The sequence below is a fragment of the Culex quinquefasciatus genome, chromosome 3 (genome assembly GCF_015732765.1).
Source record: "Culex quinquefasciatus strain JHB chromosome 3, VPISU_Cqui_1.0_pri_paternal, whole genome shotgun sequence".
Classification (NCBI taxonomy): domain Eukaryota; kingdom Metazoa; phylum Arthropoda; class Insecta; order Diptera; family Culicidae; genus Culex; species Culex quinquefasciatus.
In genome coordinates, this window is record NC_051863.1 from 126,910,518 (window position 1) to 126,930,904 (window position 20,387).

General features: G+C 36.3%; 1 protein-coding gene across 1 annotated transcript; it reads right to left on the reverse strand.

Moving 5' to 3' along the window:
• Positions 1–216: 216 nt before the first annotated feature.
• On the reverse strand, positions 217–20,057 carry LOC6047317 (alpha-tocopherol transfer protein-like). Its single transcript, XM_001864358.2, has 2 exons — positions 19,328–20,057; positions 217–961 (listed from the first exon to the last, which is right to left on the reverse strand). The coding sequence occupies exons 1-2, from the start codon at positions 20,042–20,044 to the stop codon at positions 677–679; spliced, it is 1,002 nt and encodes a 333-aa protein (XP_001864393.1). The 5' UTR covers positions 20,045–20,057; the 3' UTR covers positions 217–676.
• Positions 20,058–20,387: the final 330 nt, after the last annotated feature.

Genomic DNA, 20,387 nt, shown 5'->3' on the forward strand with positions numbered 1-20,387 from the left:
AACTACCCGAATGTCTAATTAAAAACGCATCGGAAAGCAACAAAAAAATTGAATTTATAAAAGTTGTTACAATAATTAAATTCATTAAAAATCCTTTTCATATGATAAAAATCCTTACAAAAACCGGCCTGTTATAATCCGCGGAGAGGGTCGAGAATTGGTAAATAATTTAGATTTGTGGAACTTTTTTCTTTCTGAATCATGTTTATCTGTAAATTGTTTCGAATGTTTTACTTTATTATATTCACCTAAATGTATACAAATTTGAAATATTTCACACGTGCATTCTTCACACTCCAATAAAAAATCTTTAATTCTAATTCAGCTAAACATTTGTCAGCTATTCCAACGAATCCGACATAGACGCGTGCGTCCACTTTCACATCAGCCGGTTGGATTCTGGTTTTTCCTGACCTTCCTCCTACTAAACGTTGCGCTTGCAAAACCACATCTTGTGCCGAGGCGTCGTCTTCTGCGAGCTATTTCGACCGGTTTCGAAATGTTGCCCATCTTCGTTTCACTAACCGCATGTGCGTAATGCTCTTTCGAAACTTGTTCAAAAAACGCCCCTAATTAATCATACCTAAGCCTAGATTGATGTGAAAATTCTGAACACACACAAACTTACTGCTAATACCATGAAAATCACAACACTTCCCACTTCCAAGCGGGGTCGCTAATCGATGTTCAGCTTCCGAAAGCTGCCCACCATCCCGCTGTCGATTTCGCTGGCCTTTCCGCAGCCCCCGGCGGCACTGGCCACGTGGTTCTGGTTCCACATGGCCGAGTACTTGGTCACGTCAATCTCCATCTGGTCGAGCAGGGCCAGCTCGGCCTGGGCCGCAAACACCTTCTTGTGGTACGCCTCCGACAGCTCCATCGAGTCGTTCGTGCCGTTGTACTCCGATGGCAGCAGCGACTTGTCCAGGTGCTTCTTGGCGTCGATCATCGTCTTGTGGAACTGGACAGTTAAGATAAAAAGATGAAAACAATAATCAATATTTGTTTTTTGGAGGTAATGCACGATCATTAAGGCGGTGTTTGCTTGAGGCATTTTTGTTTTGCTTTTTTATGATGCGAGCATACAAAAAGTGAGCGATCAATTTTGTTAGCTTTAGTTGCTCATATTTGACTTCGAGATTGTCAGCGATTACATGCTGTTCACCGTGTTAATTTGTTTGTTTTTGAAAAATACGATTCAAATGCCAAAGATGAAAAAATGATTTATGACATTATTAGCTATTCTCCTTTGAATACTATTTGTTTGATCTATTTAAATTCACGAAACACAAATAATGTCACGTGGAAACGAAAATATATTCATTCTGAGATTTTTTCTTGATGGAGAACTGATAGAATCCAATTAACGTTTTTTTTTCGGAGTTATTGGGGGTTACTGTCGGAAGGAGATTCTCTTCCCCTGAGGACGAAGTTGACTTTATAGCTGTCGGCCACCATTGCTAGTACCAACCGCTAGTGTCTTCCTTTTATCTTCAAGGACTTCGCCGCCCTGGGCTCCTAAGTGTATGAAAGTATGGCACGGAGCGACGGCGCCGAATACCCATATTTACACAAAGAATTTTAGAGCGCCCGCCGCGGGATTCGAACCGGCGACCTCTGGATTGTGAGTCCAGTGCGCGGTCCGATTGATCCACACGGGCGGGACGAGGACACCGTCAGTGTCCTCGTCCCGCCCGTCAGTGATTTTGCTCGTTCACGTCCAACCACCCCTTTTTGGCCCTTCATACGGCAGTAATCTGAAGTTGCTCTCTTTTAAGCCACTGTAATTCTAGGCAATCGCTAAGCTCATAATACATTCACTGCCGTTTTACGGCGATATGATGTATACGCCATTGAGGTGATTTTGCTGTAGACACGATTTTCTGTTTTTGTTCATTTTTTCAATTTAAAATGACTAATTTGAGGTCTGCTCTGTAGAAACTGTTAAAAAGTACAATAAAAATGTGGCCCCTACCAAGTTTCTTGTTTTTTCCTATTCTCTACGATTTTAAACCACAAACATCATTTGGCCGAAAAAATAGCAATAAAAATTACAATTAAAATTGATGTATGTATACTAGCCTGTCCCATTTTGAGGTCATGTCGAGGAATTTCAGGTGCTCACTTCTTAAATGGTAGATTATGATGTTAGGAACAATGTTTTCTTAGACAAGAAAAAATAATAAAATACTTTCTCGCACCCCCTAGTCGATTTACTGAAAAAGTCACTTTTTGAACAAATTTTCTAAAATCGCTTGGAATCAATACAAAAACTGTTTCGATCAGGTGTGTATTATCTTCAAACGATAGGTTTTTGTCCATAGATTAAGATGCACTATCAATATTGGACAAAAATTTAAGTTTGGACTCTCCCAGGCGGATTTGTGTCGAAAAATCGCATTTTTCGAAACTTTTTCAGAAATGTTCATTTAATTAAGGTAGCCTATTTTCCCAGTAAAACCAATACGTGCAGCTTGTAGGAAATTTCATGGCGAACATTTTCTCTCTGAGAAAATGCAATTTCGACACTCAGAGCCGAGATATTTGAGTTTTAGTGAGGAAAAAGTGCCAATTTTCAAAATTTCTCAGAATTCTGAAGCAAGGCCTACTAATTACACGATGTAGCAAGCATATGTCTCAAAGGTCAGGGTATGCTTTTATAGTAATTTTGGCCGCTGAATCCGAATCAGAAATCAAATTTCGTGCAAACAGTGATGTTTTGGAGCTACACCCTTTTGGAATGTTATTTGCGTGTTTAAGAGGTAGTTTTGTAAATATTGCTCGGTTTGTTGTCGTATCAAGGTGCTCCGATTTGGATGAAACTTTCAGCGTTTGTTTGTCTATACATGAGATGAACTCATGCCAGTTTGGAGTTTGAATTTTCCGAGGATTTCGAATATGACAAAAGTGAGACTAAACAACAGGACAATAACTAACATTGTAAAATGTTTGTTATAGAAAAATCGAAAAACTATGAGAAAAACTGCGATTGGCCAAAAGTTATTACCGTAGGCTTATAGTCCATGAAATTCCCTAACTTGAACTAAAGAGTATGGGTGTTGGAGGCTGTTGCAAAAATATATTGAGGTTTAAAAAAAACAATTTTTAACAGTAATTTGCAAAAGCTATGAGAAAAAGTTAAACCAATCTTGGATGTCTATGGCTCATTTTGAAGTGCTTCAAAAGAACATTCAAATGCATCTAAGATAGTTGAAATTGATGAAGTTTTACTTAAATACGAGCAATTTTAAGATTTTTTATGTTTTTTGGACCTCAATCTTCAATGCCCGTTTTACCCCACTTCCCTTTGTCTTAGAGGGCTCATTTTTGGCATGAGTTTATCTCATGTATAGACAAACAAACGCTGAAAGTTTCATCCAAATCGGAGCACCTCGATACGACTCTAGAACAAACCGAGCAATATTTACAAAAACTGCCTCTTAAACACGCAAATAACATTCCAAAAGGGTGTAGCTCCAAAACATCACTGTTTGCACGAAATTTAATTTCAGATTCGGATTCAGCGGCCAAAATTACTATAAAAAGCATACCCTGACCTTTGAGACATGTGCTTGCTACATCGTGTAATTAGTAGGCCTTGCTTCAGAATTCTGAGAAATTTTGAAAATTGGCACTTTTTTCCTCACTAAAACTCAAATATCTTGGCTCTGGAGTGTCGAAATTGCATTTTCTCAGAGAGAAAAATGTTCGCCATGAAATTTCCTACAAGCTGCACGTATTGGTTTCACTGGGAAAAATAGGCTACCCTGAATTAAATGAACATTTCTGAAAAAAGTTTCGAAAAAATGCGATTTTTTCGACACAAATCCGCCTGGGAGAGTCAAAAACTTAAATTTTCGTCCAATATTGATAGTGCATCTTAATCTATGGACAAAAACCTATCGTTTGAAGATAATACACACCTGATCGAAACAGTTTTGTATTGATTCCAAGCGATTTTAGAAAATTTGTTCAAAAAGTGACTTTTTCAGTAAATCGACTAGGGGGTGCGAGAAAGTATTTTATTATTTTTTCTTGTCTAAGAAAACATTGTTCCTAACATCATAATCTACCATTTAAGAAGTGAGCACCTGAAATTCCTCGACATGACCTCAAAATGGGACAGGCTAATGTATACATTGCTCGATCAAAGCGGTCAAAGCTGGCTTTATTTTTTGTGCCAGCTATTTTGATAGCTGAGTGGATCCCGTAATGCATTGTCCACGTGGATACTATAACGGGGGAGGTATTAGGGAGCGTTCTATTATTAAGTAACGCAATTGGGGGATTCGGAGGCCGTGTTACGCTCCATACAAAATTTTTAAAAATTGTATGGAAATTTTGTTACGAGGGGGGTCTAAAAATCCGATTTTTTGCGTTATGTAATAAAAGAACGCTCCCTTAGCGATTGTCTATGCTCCATTAACACATTTTTTGCATGAACAATTGTCACCAAGGGAGGTGGGTGGGTCTAGAATTTTCAAAAAAGTGTCTACGTGAATGTGGATAAGGTGTCATCCATTAAGTACGTCACATTAAAATCAATCAAAATTTACTCCACCAACCTTTGTCACGATTTCCCTATGATTTTAACACGCAACGTCACGCTTTCTCAAACCCCCCCTCCCCTTAAGAATTAAATCGAAATAATGTAATAAAATATTGCCTAGTCTTGATTTGGTCCCAAAACCTCAAATCAACATTCAAACAGTATTGAATTTAACTTCTATCAATTCTCAATGTATACATACATCATGAAGAGTAAAATTGGCGTATACATCATTGTTTGTTTGCTTAATAAAATGGGCCCCAGAGCAGCTTTTTGAAAAATTCTTTCGTCAGGAGGTAGCTTTTAAGATTCTTTATCAGACTGTAAAATAAAAATGAAATTGTCCAAAATGGCGTATACATCATATCGCCGTAAAACGGCAGTTCACCAATCATTATTTTCTTTCACCTATTATGTGTGTTTCGAAATACTATTTTATGTCACAACGGAATTACAAAAAAAACCTGTTGATCATCATTTTAAGCATAAATTGTCAAACAAATTTGGAAATGTAGAATTGGTTTCTGTAAGTAAATTTGATATAAAATTTATGACTTAGAAGAGGTTCACAGTAGGTATCACTTTTAGATAGAATACAACCCAGCTGCATATGTTTGTAATTTAAAAGTTTATGGTGAATGAAATCTTTTAAATAACTGAAAATCTAATTAGTTTCCATTTCATAAAAATTGAGTGTTTTGGATGTGGATGGAAAATGGATGTGTTTTTTTGTATCTGAAAAAAATATACAGGACTGAAATAATTCAAAAAATATTAAAAAAAGTTACCTACCAAAATCTGTTTTTGTTTCGCATAAATAACACACCGTATCCCTTTATTATTAAGAGGAAGGATTTGACAAAATAGTTTGTAAACTGTTTGCGTTTGCTAGAAATTTGCTCAAGACATCATGGGTCTAATTTTAACTTTCAAGTAAATATTTTTTGTTGAAAGTTGAGATGTTACATTTCACTAACAAAATATTTTTTAAACTGCACAAATTTGCATTTCAAAACTGCTAACATAAAACAAAATTATGTGCGTATTTTTTTCAAAAAATTAAGTAATACTCGATTTCACATTTGATTGTGCATCTTAAAAATAAATTAGGTAGTTTTGTATGACAGTATGTTTGTTTTTTTTACAGTTCATAACCATCCAAGTCAAATACAAAATATGATTTTTCAAGTTCCCCAAAACATAGTGAAAAATTTCGAATTTTTCAAAAAAATATGTGTTTTGGTACTTCTTGTAAAAAAAAGATTTGTGCATTTTCTCTGTAAAGATAGGGTATATTATCCATTAGTGGACCCCTTTTCTATAGTGGACCTTCTGTAGGTTTTTTAATCTTTTATTTTGCATGTTCTGCATCATCCAAATCAATGTTGACTAACATTTAATTTTACTTTTCGCAGAACTAAGCCTTTGGGTTTGACATCTGAAATCAGCCATGGCCAACAAAACTCATAACAAAACATCCTTTCTCTTCCCAAGTAGCACTCATAACTTGTCGACTGTTGAATAATAGTTAGAGTCCAGGGGTGCCCAACCTTTTGGCCCTGCGGGCCAGATTTGATTTATCTGAAGCAGTGGCGGGCCGAAATCTAGGCCGGAATTGATATTTGTTAAAAGTTTTTTCTCAATTTTCTTATGATTGAGTTTTTTTTTAACGCAAAAGAACTAGTGTTGCAAATATGATTCATATATCTTGATTTTAAAAATGAAAAACAAACAACATTCAAAAAATTGTTTATTTTACTTATTTTAATTTTTGCTTGTTTAAAATTGTAAAGATATTGTTTTTGACGATTTCAATCAAATACCTTGATATTTTTTTTATAAAAAAAACATTGAAATTTCAATGATCATTGCAAGTTTTTGAAGTTTTTGATACATTTTTCAATATTTTAAAAATATTTCCATCGATCTATTTTCAGTATAAATAATTTGATTTTTAAGCTTTTTTTTTAAAAAAAAAACTTTATCACTAAAAAGTTGTACTGGAAAAATACATTAGTTTTGCTTATTAAAAAAAAGAAAATAGAAAAAAAACTTCAAATTGAAATAAACACAGTCAAAACTGAAAGAAATAACATTTAGTCTTTTTTGTAAATTTTAAGGTAACAATAGAAGGTTTTTTTTTATAAATTTAACATTTTTACAAAATGGATATTTTTGTTTTCCTGAACATTTTTTTCAGTTAAATAATATCAATATAAAAATTATATGAATTGAATTCAAATATGAAGAATGTTCTTGCAATATGTTAAAATTTTATCTCAAGCTTATTTTTTAAATTCAGACAATAATTTAATTTATTTAATACTTCATGAACAGCCTTAAGGGCCGGTCAAAGAAATATTTTTGAAAGCCGTCGCGGGCCGGATGAAATGGCTTCACGGGCCGCATCCGGCCCGCGGGCCGGACGTTGGGCAGGCCTGAGTTAGACAGTTGTTTTTGATTAACATAGGTCATAAAATCTTAACATAAGTGAAATAACAGTTTGATTATCTACTTGTGTAACTGGCTTATATAACTATTAAGTTTTGTGCCACACAAGTCTTAAAACACAGTCACCTTCACTCTTTTCCAACTTTAACACACAACATAGGGAAAATTCTCACATGTTTGGGAGGTTAAGAACTCGCTCCTAATTTCATTAACTAACTTCTGTTTGTTTTACTGCTTATCTAACATTGTCATGTGACGGCATCTTCTGAAAAATGGGCGTGGCCAACCATTCTACCATTCATGACATTCTGTAAACTAATGTCAAAAACATAAACAACAACAACATAAACATTCAATATTACGCCCTTTTAAAATGTTAGTCTTGGTTTAAAAATTTTGAAAATATTGTTTTCGAAAAGATCGGAAAATTTCACAAATGTTTCATATTTTAACATTGAAAATCGGACCATAAGTTGCTGAGATATCGACATTGAAAAATGGTGGGCTGTTTGGGTGAGACTTAGAAAACATCAATTTTCCTGTTTTTTAACCTTTGCATTGCAATATCTCAACAACTAAAGATCGTATCAACAAAGTCCGAAGAAGCAAAATATAGAGAATTTTCTCAGCTTTTCAAAAATATTTTTTTCAAAAGTGGGCAAACATGTGCTCTAATTTAAAAAAAAATGAAAAACTGCGACTATTTTCAAAAAAGTCACTTAAATATGGATTTAACTTGAAAAAGGTGCACTTTATCAAAATTTCACTTGAGTACTTTTTGATTGCAAATTTGCTTTTGCATCAAAAAATGAAGTTGAAAAATTTTTGCGACCAAAATTTCGATTTTTTGAAAAAATCAGTATTGATTTAAAAATTCATAACTCGGTCAACGATTTTTTGCACAACCTGGAAATTTCTGAAAAGTTGGCATTTTATGTCCTCTAAAACATATAAAAAAATTTAAAAAATTAAAAATAGTGTTTTTTTGCAAATCAAGTTTTAGTGATAAAAAGTTAAATAAAAAAATCACCAAATTTTTTATACCGTGTATCATTTTTTTCCAGTGTGGTCCGTATCCATACCTACAACTTTGCCGAAGACACCAAATCGATCAAAAAATTCCTTCAAAAGATTCAGGTTTTTGAATTTTCATGCATCATTTTTGTATGGCCAGCTGCCAAATTTGTATGGCAAATTATATGGACAAACTAATGATGCAAAATGGCTTCTTTGGGCATACTGAAGGCGCCAAAAAAGTTTTAGTCGGATTAAAAAATACAAAAATTAAAATTGAAGAAAAAAGACCGATTTCGTAGAGAATTGCTCACAACAGAAAAAAGTGCACTTTTTCCAATGCACAGGAGTTGTAGAACGTGTTGTGGTAACGAGGCCGAACGGTTATACAATCAGTTAGGAAAATCTGACGTTTATCTGACAAAGTGTGTTGCTTGGGTTTTTTGATTAAATTTATTACCGAATCATTTTTTGACTGTTTCTTTCGCTTCAGTAAATCGAAATAATGTCAATTTGAGAAACTTCATATAAGTACAACCCAAAACTTCACATTTTCGAGCAAATTAAGGGGGTCCAATATAGAACAACAAAAAACTAATACAAATGATTCAAACTGTGCATTTGAGCAATATATTTTGTTAAATATACGGTGTAAATTTGCTTTTTTTCAACTTAAATGCATATTTGTTCAATTGTGAATATGAATATGAATGTTTAATCTTAAGAGTACAAAAGTTTCTGAAATCGTAGGAATTGCAATAAACTAATACTATTGTTTTTCATACAACAGTCAATTATCATAATTGATATTTTCAATGATATTTATGTATATAAAACAAAAACCAAACATTTGTTAGCAATTTTCTTAACCATACATCTTCTAACCGATTAGAAACATTTTTTTGAGCTTCACTGTGAATGTTTTTAAAATCACCACAATTGTTTCAAAAATTTGGAAAAGTGACAATTTCGGAAACATTTCGATGTTTACAAAATCGACAGCATAGTGTTACCGAATTTGTTTACAGGACATTCAACCATGCTTACTCAAAACATCTAGTGAATCTGAAATAGACAATCTGATGAAACTATCAAACGGGATAGATCGGTCACTCAACAATCAAGTGAAAAATAATAAATAAAAAACATTTTTTTAGAAAGTATTTACCACCTTAAAATAAATCACTTCAAATTACAAGAATAGATCACCGTAGTTTGGAATAAAAATATTCATTCATGGTATAAAAAGCAATGTGCTACGCAACTTTAGCATACCGTTAAGAGCATACAATTTAACGGTGTAATTTAACCATAACCTATACCATAACCACGAGAACGAGACAATTATTCACAAACCGCCTGCGTCACAGTCTGGCCACCATTAACTCTACATCCCGAGGAGCCAGCCAGCCAGCCAGGTCAAGGCCGGGACGGTAACACTGACGAAACCTGTCTTCAAAAGCAATTGCAGCAAGTACCCGAACAAGCGGGTAATTTTCGCCCACAGGTGGTTTCGTTGCAGAACCCGTCCGTCCATGCATTACGTAACGCGCTGCGCGCGGCGTAATGTTTTCATGACCACTTTGGACAAGCGAGATTGAGAAGACTCTCAACACTGCCACTAGTGGCCAGCGGGGATCTTACACATCGGGGCTCATTAGAAGAGTCTGGTTGGCCGCTGGCCAAATTTAATTTTCAAGTGCCCAACAAGTGCCACACGCAACAACAACAACAAACGCCGATGCTGGCCAATCGATTGGTCTTGTTGGGGTTGTATTTTGAGGGGGGGCCCGACATTGACCCACATTCCTACACAATACGGTGGTGCGAGAAAAGAGTGACAGATTTCAATCTGGGCGGACGAGCCACGCCAAAGACTGCCCAGCAATGGTCATTCATCCCAAATGGCAGAGCATTTGCAACAAAAGAAAACCACCTCAATTCGAAACGGCTTCTACTGGCGGTCAACTTCCACCAAAACTGATTGACTCAAGGGAATACGCCTCACGTAAGCGCGTCCGTGCTTGCACATAATAAAATCTCTAGTTGCAATACTGCCGCTGTTCGCATAAATGTCCCATATGAACTTTCGTCACTTTTGAGTTTATTGATGCAGTTTGATTCAAAATCGTGTGCTCTTTCAGAAAGCCTTAAACAGTACACTCAAACCCCGATGGTAGGACACCAACTATAGTCAAACGAATGGGGTCACTTTTTAGTTTGACGCCCCTTTTACACGGAGTTCACACACACTACCAAACGTTTGTTTTGATAGTGTGCGTGAGTGCCGTGTAAAAAGTGACAGTTCGTCACATTTTAGTTTGACTTTGACCAACAAACGGGGTACAAATTAAAAAAAGTGTCAAACGAAAAAGTGACCAACCACCGGGTGTTGAGTGTACTTTGTTCTAAAAATCAGGAGGAAATCCAGTTTTTTCTCGAAAACTTTACACGTAACCTGGGGGACAAACTTGCTCAGCGTTTTTTCTCATTTTGCTGTTTTTGCATATGGGACATTTTTGCGAACATGGACAGAATAGTCGTGAAACGTTTCATGAAAATTATTTTCTGACATTTTGCATTTCAAGTTTGGGTTTGTTTAAATATTACGTACAGAGATTTTTGAGATTTCAGACACTTCCCCCACCCCCTGTCAAGCACTTTTCCTATACCTTTAACATGGACTGTCACAAACTTGAGATTCCCACCCCCCTCTCCCTATTAATGGACGTAATTTTTGAACGAACCCTTTGGTCATACGAGTCTCCAGTTTTGGCAGCTATCGAAACAAAGAGCCTAAAACATATATTTTGATCGAAAAGTTGCTGATAAAAAAGAAGCTACATTTTGAAGCAAAATTTTAATTTGCTTATTATTAATTGAATATTTTTTTGAATAAAGCCTGCCTTCGACTCTCTCCTCCTCCCAAACTCCCTAATTAAATTATGTTTGAAAACTGTCTATGAGAAATATATTTTTGCTCTCTGATTTTTTGAGAACTATTTGCAGTGATATTTCAGAATAATAAATTAGTTTATATTAGAAAAAAACATTTTTCAAGCAAAATATTTCCTAGCAAAATAAAATTTGATTTTTTTTCGAAGGGGACTTTGCTTAGGGGAACAGCACCTAATTCCAGCGTGCCTGTAATGTTGGCAGTCAGAACTTTGACATTCAATTAAAGCTAATTAAAAGCGATTTCAACTGAAATCGAGTGATAAATAGCTCAATTAGAAGTGAGCAAGCAAGTGAAAATCAGCTAATTGGATGGAGTTAGGAGCGAGTGCTTAACCTGCCAAACATACGAGAATTTCCCCTACTCATAAACAGATTAACTTCAATTTGAAGAAAATGCAACTTTTGTTGACCCCAGAAAAAAATATACTGCAAAAATAAAATGGCAAAGTCACAAAAAACAAGTTACATCTTCAACCCCAAGATTCTCTCAAATATATTTTTCACATGCTTTTTAAAGATCAAACAATATTTGAATAAAGGTTTGTTGGCGAATTTTTAGATCGAAGTGAGGTTGGATTGTAGAGGGTTAATAAGGTCGATGCAAATATTTAAAAAAGTTTTTGTCCCTCGGCCCTGGCCGAGGTCAAGGGGGGGGGGCAAAAAAAAAAAAAATAAAAAAAAAATTAAATAACAAGCCATAGTCTTCACATTTAAATGAAAAAAGTGTTTTAAAATGCATTTTACACTAGTCCAGTTGTTTTGCAATCATAAGTTTTCAAAAAATCTAAGATCTGACAAAAACTAAAATTGTATCGAAAAAAATGATTTTGCATCGAAAATTTTCAAAAAATCTTAAGATTTTTTAATAAACCCAAACATGCTAAAATGATTTTAAACGCATGAGAATGTATTTTAATTTGATTTCAGCTGGTTGCACTTGAATTAACATTGAAATTTTGAAGTTAATTGTAAAAATATTTTTTTTGCCCCCTGATTTTTCGGGCCAATTTTGAAGGGGGGGGGGGGGTGACAAAAACTTTTAAAAATATTTGTACCAGCCTAAATAAAACAGAAAAAAACATGTTTGCTCAATTTATGATCACAAACGTCATTATAAGTCAACGTAAAAGACATTGATCTGCATAAACTACACTGAGCAAAACTTACACAGCTCAACGAAGTGTTCTACACATGATCTGGCCCTGCTGTACAGAGCACTCAAATATCAATCGCAAAACACTTGAAATTTCGGTGATTGGCCATGAAATAATGTCAATAGCCAAACACTTGAATTTTAAATGGTGTTGAAAAAAAAAGTACGTCAAGCGATTTACAGGTTCTCGCTTGCTAGTCGTGCACGCTACCACTGCGCCGGCCGGCCAGTTGAAGATGGGAGTGTTTTTTGTGCTATTGGTTCTTGCCTCGCTTCTAGCCTTCGATGAAAGTCGCGCAAAAATCAATCAGTGAAACACATTAAATTCATGTGGATAATCACGTTGACTTTGAATAGTGCCTGTTTTGGGTAGATCTTAAGATCATTTTCAAGTGTTTTGCTCATCACTTTGAATAGTTCAAGAAGGTGGGACAAATTCATGAGCAAAACAATTGAAAAGCTTGAGCCACCCGAATGAAAATAACATGTTAAAAAATACCAAAAAGTCAACCGCCCAAACACTTGCATTTGATAGTGGTTTGGATTGATGTTGAAACACAAACCAATTAGATCTACGATGTGACTTTATTCAATCATTCAAGTGTTTGGGCACTTGAATAAAAAGTGTGGCATATTTTCAGTGTAGGTATTTCAATAAAGTCATAACAAGAAGTGTTTTTAATATCCAAATAAGAGTGAAGTCATCTGGTGTGAGGGTCACTCAAATTTTCAACGGTGTTGCAAGATGAACCATACAAGTCAGCTGAAGGTCAGCACAGTGCACAGTTTGGCAACAATGAGCTTGATTTATTTTGTGTCAGTACTCCGTGTAAAGTAATGAACGAGTTGTTTTTGAAACGTGATGTACCGCCGTATGGTGTGGGTCAGAATGTTGTTTGATCTTTTTGCGATTTGGGTTCGTGTAGGCGACACTCATTGAAGTTGGTTTGAAGAGAGGGGTTTTTTGTTTTTTTAAAAGGTATGTGAGGGGTGTGAGGTTTAAGTTCAAGGAGGAGTCGCGAATGGTTTGACTCAGCCATTAAGTTAGAAGAGTACAATTGCTTGCTCTTCTTCCAAAAATGTTGGTTGACACAAAAAAAACCAGCTAAATTGAATATTACATTGAAATTTAGTGAATTTCCTGAACAAATCTGTGGGGTTTATTACATTAAATTTACAATATTAATTATTGCCAGGGAATTCACTGAAACTCAATTCTGTCTATTGAAGCGTGATCATGGAGCTCAAGTCTATCATACCTTGACGTAGCTGAAACATTTACTGACAACAACTTCAAAAATGTCGAGTTGTGCTTTGCGTCAAACAAATATATTTTATAGACCTGTCGTAAAAACAATGAAAGGGCCCTTTTAAATAGTTTGAATGGTTTTATTTTATTGCGGGCTATGGCTCTATTAACGAAGGGTGCGCTAAAAAACTGCCTTTTGAAACAAATGTAGCTCAATATCTTACACTAAACTGGTTAGTAAAAGCACTCATAAATATTGCGTCAACAGTTAGAGAAGAAATGAACCTATTTTTCGCAAGAAAACGCTTTGCATTTCAGTGAACTGTTTGATTTAAATGCTTAAAACTCAAACTTTGTTCAAAATAACTGATTATTTTTCAGATCTGCAAACCGATTCCTGATGTTAATTAGGGTGGAAACATGATAAGTGCATTATATTTTTGAATCTGCAAGGATATGCCGGGAGTTTTGCATAAATTACTATCTCGTTATAAGTTTTTCACTGCCCAAACGAATCATCTCTACACGGAATGTTCCTGGAACACAGCTCATCAACTGTTTATTGCTACGCCTTGGCGCTTGAAAAGGCGTGTTTTGGGATGGTTTTATAGCGTACCAAAATTTATTGGGAAGATTTTTTTTTATTTTCATGCCTTATGACACTACCGTCAACTGGGACCAATCGCGACTGCAGTCTGGTTAGAGCAGTTTCAGTTCACACAAAAGCTTCAAATTTGGAAAACTTTTTTTCGTCGTTTTATTCCTTTGCTACAAGTTTCAATCTGGGTGCTGAATAGTGGTTCGCAAAACGGCCTCAATTTTGAACTGTCAAAGTGGAACTAATTTACTGTTCGCCAAAAGTAGAGAGTATTGTTATCGATTATAAAATAGTAGTTTATGCAACAAGTTGCAAAAAGAGGATTTTTTCAGCACGAGTCGTACATTTATCCAACGAGGTTCACCGAGTTGGATAAATACGACGAGTGCTGAAAAATCAAGTTTTGCAACGAGTCCCATACAACATTTTTTGCAATTCCGAAAAACACCCATTGAGTGAAATTTTAAGTTGAATTTTCATGTATTTTGTCTATAAAACGTTTAAATCAAAAAAATGTTGAAAAGTGTTACTTTTCGAAACAAGTGCTGAAAAGTTCAACTTTTCAGCACCCATTTCAGTGCTGAAAAGTAGAACTTTTCAGCATTTATTTTGAAAAGTGTTGCTATTCGATTCTGTTATTTTTGGTACAGAAAAGTAGGCTATTTCGTCGTTCAAGAATGACAGGAAAAGTAAGTAGTTTCACGACGGAATTGCAAAAATTGTTTTTTTTTTTTTTTGCAAGAATTTAAAATGTGTGGCTTTTGGACCCTGGAGTTGAAATCATTAAATCTTTAAAAAGTTGAAGGCGATATCGTCATTTTTCATAATTATGAATGTTAATTGTTAATGGAGTCCATGCGGTTGTATCCATCCTGAAGCCTGTCTTTATTGTTTGATTCCGTTTGAAAACCTACTGGTTAAGTGAAAACCTTTTTTGTTTGTGGGATCAGCTTCGCTAGAATTAGCGATATTCACTCGCTGGACCAGGAAGAGCTCCAGGATTCCAAAATCAGCGACATCGCAAAATGACACTCTCGCCGCAGTTTTTCGTCACCCGTAAAAAAGAAAAGCGATGCGATAGAAACTTGAAAACACACATAATTTTTCAGCAAAAATGTTATAAACTAGACAAAATGAAACGCATACTACTGATTGATGACCGAGCCACGTAGCCCAGTGGTAACGCTTCCGCCTCGTAAGCGGTAGATCGGGGTTCAAATCCCGGCTCGGACCAAAACAACTGGTGATCTTTTCCCTTCTGGAATCGATTGCTTAGTAAAGGGAAGGTAGTGTATCGTCACAAACTGGACCTTATCACGACACCTTAGGGAGGCGACCTATGGAATTTTAACATTAACCTTAACATGTTAACATTAAGTCGAGAATGAAACTGCCACTGAATCCGCTTTGTAAATGCCGGCCCCGATACTCTTCAAGGGTGTTCCCCTCAGGAACTGGGAAAGATTTACTACTTTTTATACTACTGATTATTAAACAGCTCATCTATATATATAAAAAATTTCGACGGTTTTGTCCAAACGCGAATCAGGTCAATACGAAGCGTCGGGTCGAGGTGCTCTTTGTTGCGTTGGGTTCGTATAAGCTCAAGGAAGGTTTATATGCTAAAAAAATCTCACTTTGGCCACTCTGAGACCGATTCCGGGGCATCTGCAGATTGTATAGGAAAATATACGTAAACTCAAATTTTGATCACAGGAGGCTGAACAAGCAAACAAGCTATACGTCAAGACGAAGTTTGTTGGGTTAGGCTTGTTTACTAGTAAAAACGTTTCTTAATCCACCATTAGGTGGTTGGTGCCTTCCTCACATTTAAAAAGAAATAATGAAAATAAGTTTATAAAAACAATATAAACCTGATACAGACATTTCCAGAAAACATGCAGACTCTGATTTGAAGCAATGTGGCAACCGGGCGTTTCACATCTGGCGCGACTCTTGCACGTAAACAAAAAGACCCGGCCTTTTGAGGTTATGCAAAAAAATCACCCTTTTTTGTAGATACAAAAATCTTTTTCTTAGCATAACTTTTTAAAAACTTTACTAAACAGAATAAATTTTAATAGGGTCTTATGGGACCTCAAAACGAATCGAATAAGGCTGACCCGGCCAAAATCGGTTCAGCCAGTTCTGAGAAAATCGTGTTGACAAAAATCATGTCTACACACATCCCCACAGACATTTGTTCAGAATTTGATTCTGAGTCGATAGGTATACGTGAAGGTATATCTAGAAGGTATATTTAAGAAGTTCAATTTTTGAGTGATTTTATAGCCTTGCCTCAGTGAGGTGAGGAAGGCAAAAAGTCATGCTTGTGCTTGAACAGCCTTCTACTTTGTAGATGTAAACAAAGCGTTCTCTCTATTCATCACCCTGGTTTCAATTAGAGAGCCTATATGAAGAGGCGACTCTCAGGGTTCCAATCGAACTGTAAAATCGGGGTTCCAATTGAGCAACAAGACTATTGAAGAACAAGGTCGGAATAAATTTAAAATAATTTTGGCCAAAAAACGAGATTTTTTACATCCACAAGCATTGTAAAACAGCCAATTATCATAATCTGGTAGTTTTTTTTATGTTCATTCAGTACAAGAAACGAGCCAGCACAAAAAAAAAAAAAAAAAAATACAAGTACAGTCATCCCACATATTCGGAACGGTTTCCAGATCGGCTAATGTTCAAAAAGTCATAGCAAATCGATAATTGAACTTAATGATTCGCTTTTACCTTCATTTGAAAGCTTTTCTTGCGATCTTTCGAATGCTGTATCGAACATCTGCAAATTTTAACTTTTATATGAAGTTTTTGAAGAATTACTTTGACCCTTGAAATCCACAAATTCGGAACACTTTTTTCTTACGAATGTAAACAAACTTTGGACCTCTCCAGGAGTACATATTTATTACCAAATAATGACTTCTCACACTGAAAGCAATGAAACTCAAGCTTTGTGATACATGGTTTGATAACATTTTTTGTGAAAATATCAGTTAAATTCAGGTGTTCCACAATAGTGGGAGGCACAATAACATCCCACAATTATGAAACAGGCCATTTGGAGGCAGTTTTTTGCTGCTCTGGACAAAATAGTCTTGGAATGAAGTTTTTTGTTCAAAAAGTACTACTTTTACTAGTGAAATAGCAAGATAATGTCCAAATGACGGTTCTAAAAATAGTAAGGTCGACAGAAAAGCTACTTTTGGCATGCTATTGACAAATTATCATAAAAGTGTTCCGATTTTGTGGGTGTTCCGAATATGTGGGATGACTGTATTGAATTTTAGATTTGAATAAGTTGCGGTGTTTGCAATTTCTCCAAGAACATTTCATTTCCCTCTATAGGTCCATAGTTTCAATAAATAACTTTATTTGAATTGAATTCGTAGATGATAAATCCAATTCCAAGTTAAGATTCCTGATTAGATTTATAAGTAACTTATTTCGCAACGACTGTCAAATTTCAGTTTTCTTCATATTTGGCTTTTCAGTCCGTCGAATAAAGGTAACAACCGTTTCCCTTCGTTACCGACGTTTCGGCTTATATTTTATTAGTAACAAATAAAAATGCGTAACAGCAGTAGCAATGCAAATTTCACTCAGGGCGCAGAAAAACTACCCATTTTTAATGTCATGCTCAATGAAGAACTGCGTACTATTCATCTCCAAAATAGATTATTTTGGAAAGCTATGTTCATTTTTTAGCAGTAAAAATAATGTTTTAGACTTTGACACTTTCACTGAAAACATCTAATTCATAAGCTTATTTATCGGAATTGCAAACAATGTTGTGTTCAACTCGCTGCCAAGCTTGATTTTTAAATTTTTATGTATTACCACCTGATTAACACATGCACATCAACCAGAACTTTTGCACAAAGATTTTTGTTTCACACATTTTAGTACCTTCAAAACTACGGCAACTTTTGATATAAATTTTGATTCAATCTCTAATGTACTGTCTATAAACTTTTTTATCATGAAGTTTTTCTATGTCTTCAATCACATTATTGCAGGATTGGGTCCGTAAGTTTAACAACTTTGGAATTCGAAGACAACAACTTCCTTGATTGCTGTGCACCCTTAAAGAAACTTATACCTGGACTTAAACAAACATTATTTTTTAAGCAGCATTTTTAATTCGATTCGTTAATCTGCTAGAAGATGACAAATGACGTACAGAGTTGAATACAACAAGTTGCTTCTACTCGTATTAAATGACGTCAAACTGTAAAGGAAAATAAATCATTCAATCATTCACTAATTAAGACGCATCGTTTAACCGCTGTTATATCTACCAGATAGATCATTTCTGGAGTTTTTTTTTTTGAAAAGGTCCTTTAAACCAAATTTTCTTTTTTTGCTTTTTGGGTGTTTTTTTAATACCCCTGACTTAAGGCGGTTCTAAAAACACCCAAAGAGCAAAAATTGAAAATTTGGTTTATTGGACCTTTTCAAAAAAAAAACTCCAGATTTTATTGTTCTGTACTTAGGCTAGTGCAAATTTTATTTAAAGTTTGCGTGGCCCCAAAAATCAGGGGGCAAAACAAATTAATAAACTTCAAAATTTCAATGGAAATTGAAGTGCAAACAGATGAATGAAATTGATTTAAAATGCACTCCCCTGCTTTTAAACCCATTTTTACATGTTTAAGTTGATTTCAACATCTTTAGAATTTTTGAAAATTTTCGATGTTTAGTATAGCAAAAAGTTTTTTTTGCTATTTTTTTTTTGGTTTCGTCAAATCTTACTTTTTTGAAAACTAATGATTGCAATACAACTTAACTAGTGGAAAATGTCTTTTTAAACACTTTTTGCATTCAAATGTTGAGACTATGGCTTGTTATTTAAATTTTTATATTTTTTTATCACCCCCCTCGACCCCGACCAGAGCCGAGGGACAAAACTTTGAAAAATATTTGCATCGGCCTTAAGATTCCATACATTTTAGGGTGACTGAAAGTTTTTAAGCGAACAAAAATGGTCCTCTGGCTTGCTACATTTTTCATTCACATGTCACATGCGAAAAACTCTTTCTAGAATTAATGATAGCCAATTTAGGTTGATAGCATTTCAGGTTTCAGGATTGAAAAAAAAAAATGCAAAATTGAAAGAAGTTGTTATGGGAGGTTGTTATTTAAAATTAAGCTAGCCCAGTCACCTACTGAACATCACACATCAGTGTCCCCAACAGTCCTTGCCGCAGAACTTGCAGCAGTAAATCTTGTCCTTTTCTCGCGCACGACCCTCTTTGTGCGTGTCGCTCTGACCTTTTGGCCGGGGCGTGACGACCCCATTTCAGTGGACAATAAAACTGGTGACACGGTATGGCTACTTACGAAGAACCGTTGCTTCAGCTTGGGACTGATGAAGGTGAGCAGGATATCCACCAGGGTGACGCTCATCTTAGGCAGTCGAATCACGTGGATCTCCTTGCAGCGGACCGGGATCAGGTGGTTAATGTACGGCATCATGTTCTTCATGTCGGACAGGTTGAAAAGGGTAAAGTGCATCATGGTGGTGTTGAAGCAGTCCACGACCAGGACGATTCCCGCGACCTGGATGCGCTCGTCGCTGGCCATAATTTCGGCGTACATGTGCAAATAGCGCATCAGGTGAATCAGCGTGAACCGTTCCACGTTGAAGTTCTTGGCCTTGATCAGGATCACGATGCGTCCCTTTTCGTCGAATCCTAGCACTTGGAAGACATCGTTCGAACCGAGCTCCTTCAAATCCTCCTCATACGGGTCCAAGTTCTGGAACCACTGGGGAAACGTCTGACGCATGGCCAAGTAGCGCTCCAACATTTCACACGCCACCGGAATCGAAAATTTGCGCTGCCTCAAGAACCTCAACAAGAACAACGAGTCCGTCCGGCACCGCCGGATGTACGGATGTTTGGCGATCCAGGCCCGCATCGCCTCCAGCGCCTGCTCCCGCAGCGTGTCATCCTCCCGCAGCTGCTCCAGTGCCAACGCCCGATACTTGTCGGACAACGAGCACCGGTACTCATCAAACCGCGCCGGACACTTTTCCACACCGTAGGTCACAGTCATCTTGACGGGGCAACGCGCGAAACTCAACTGGCCACCAGCGATCGATACCGTTTCCCAGCAGCGCATAAAATCGGCAAAGAAGTGACCCCCACCACCACCACGTTGAGACGGGACGGCGGATGTGGTAACGTCGCCGCCGTCGTCACTTTCGGACCGAACTGAACAATCAAAGCAAATTTGGCTAAAGAGAGTAAAGAGCAGTGCGCGGGGTTCGTTTCTTGTTTGGCGGCATTCAAGTCTACTATAGTCTAGTTGCTGCGGGGATGAGTTCGTTGAGAATAGCTTGAAATTAAGGGTAAGTACTTGCTGGTGCCAGAGCTGAAAATGTCAGGGGTCCTGACGC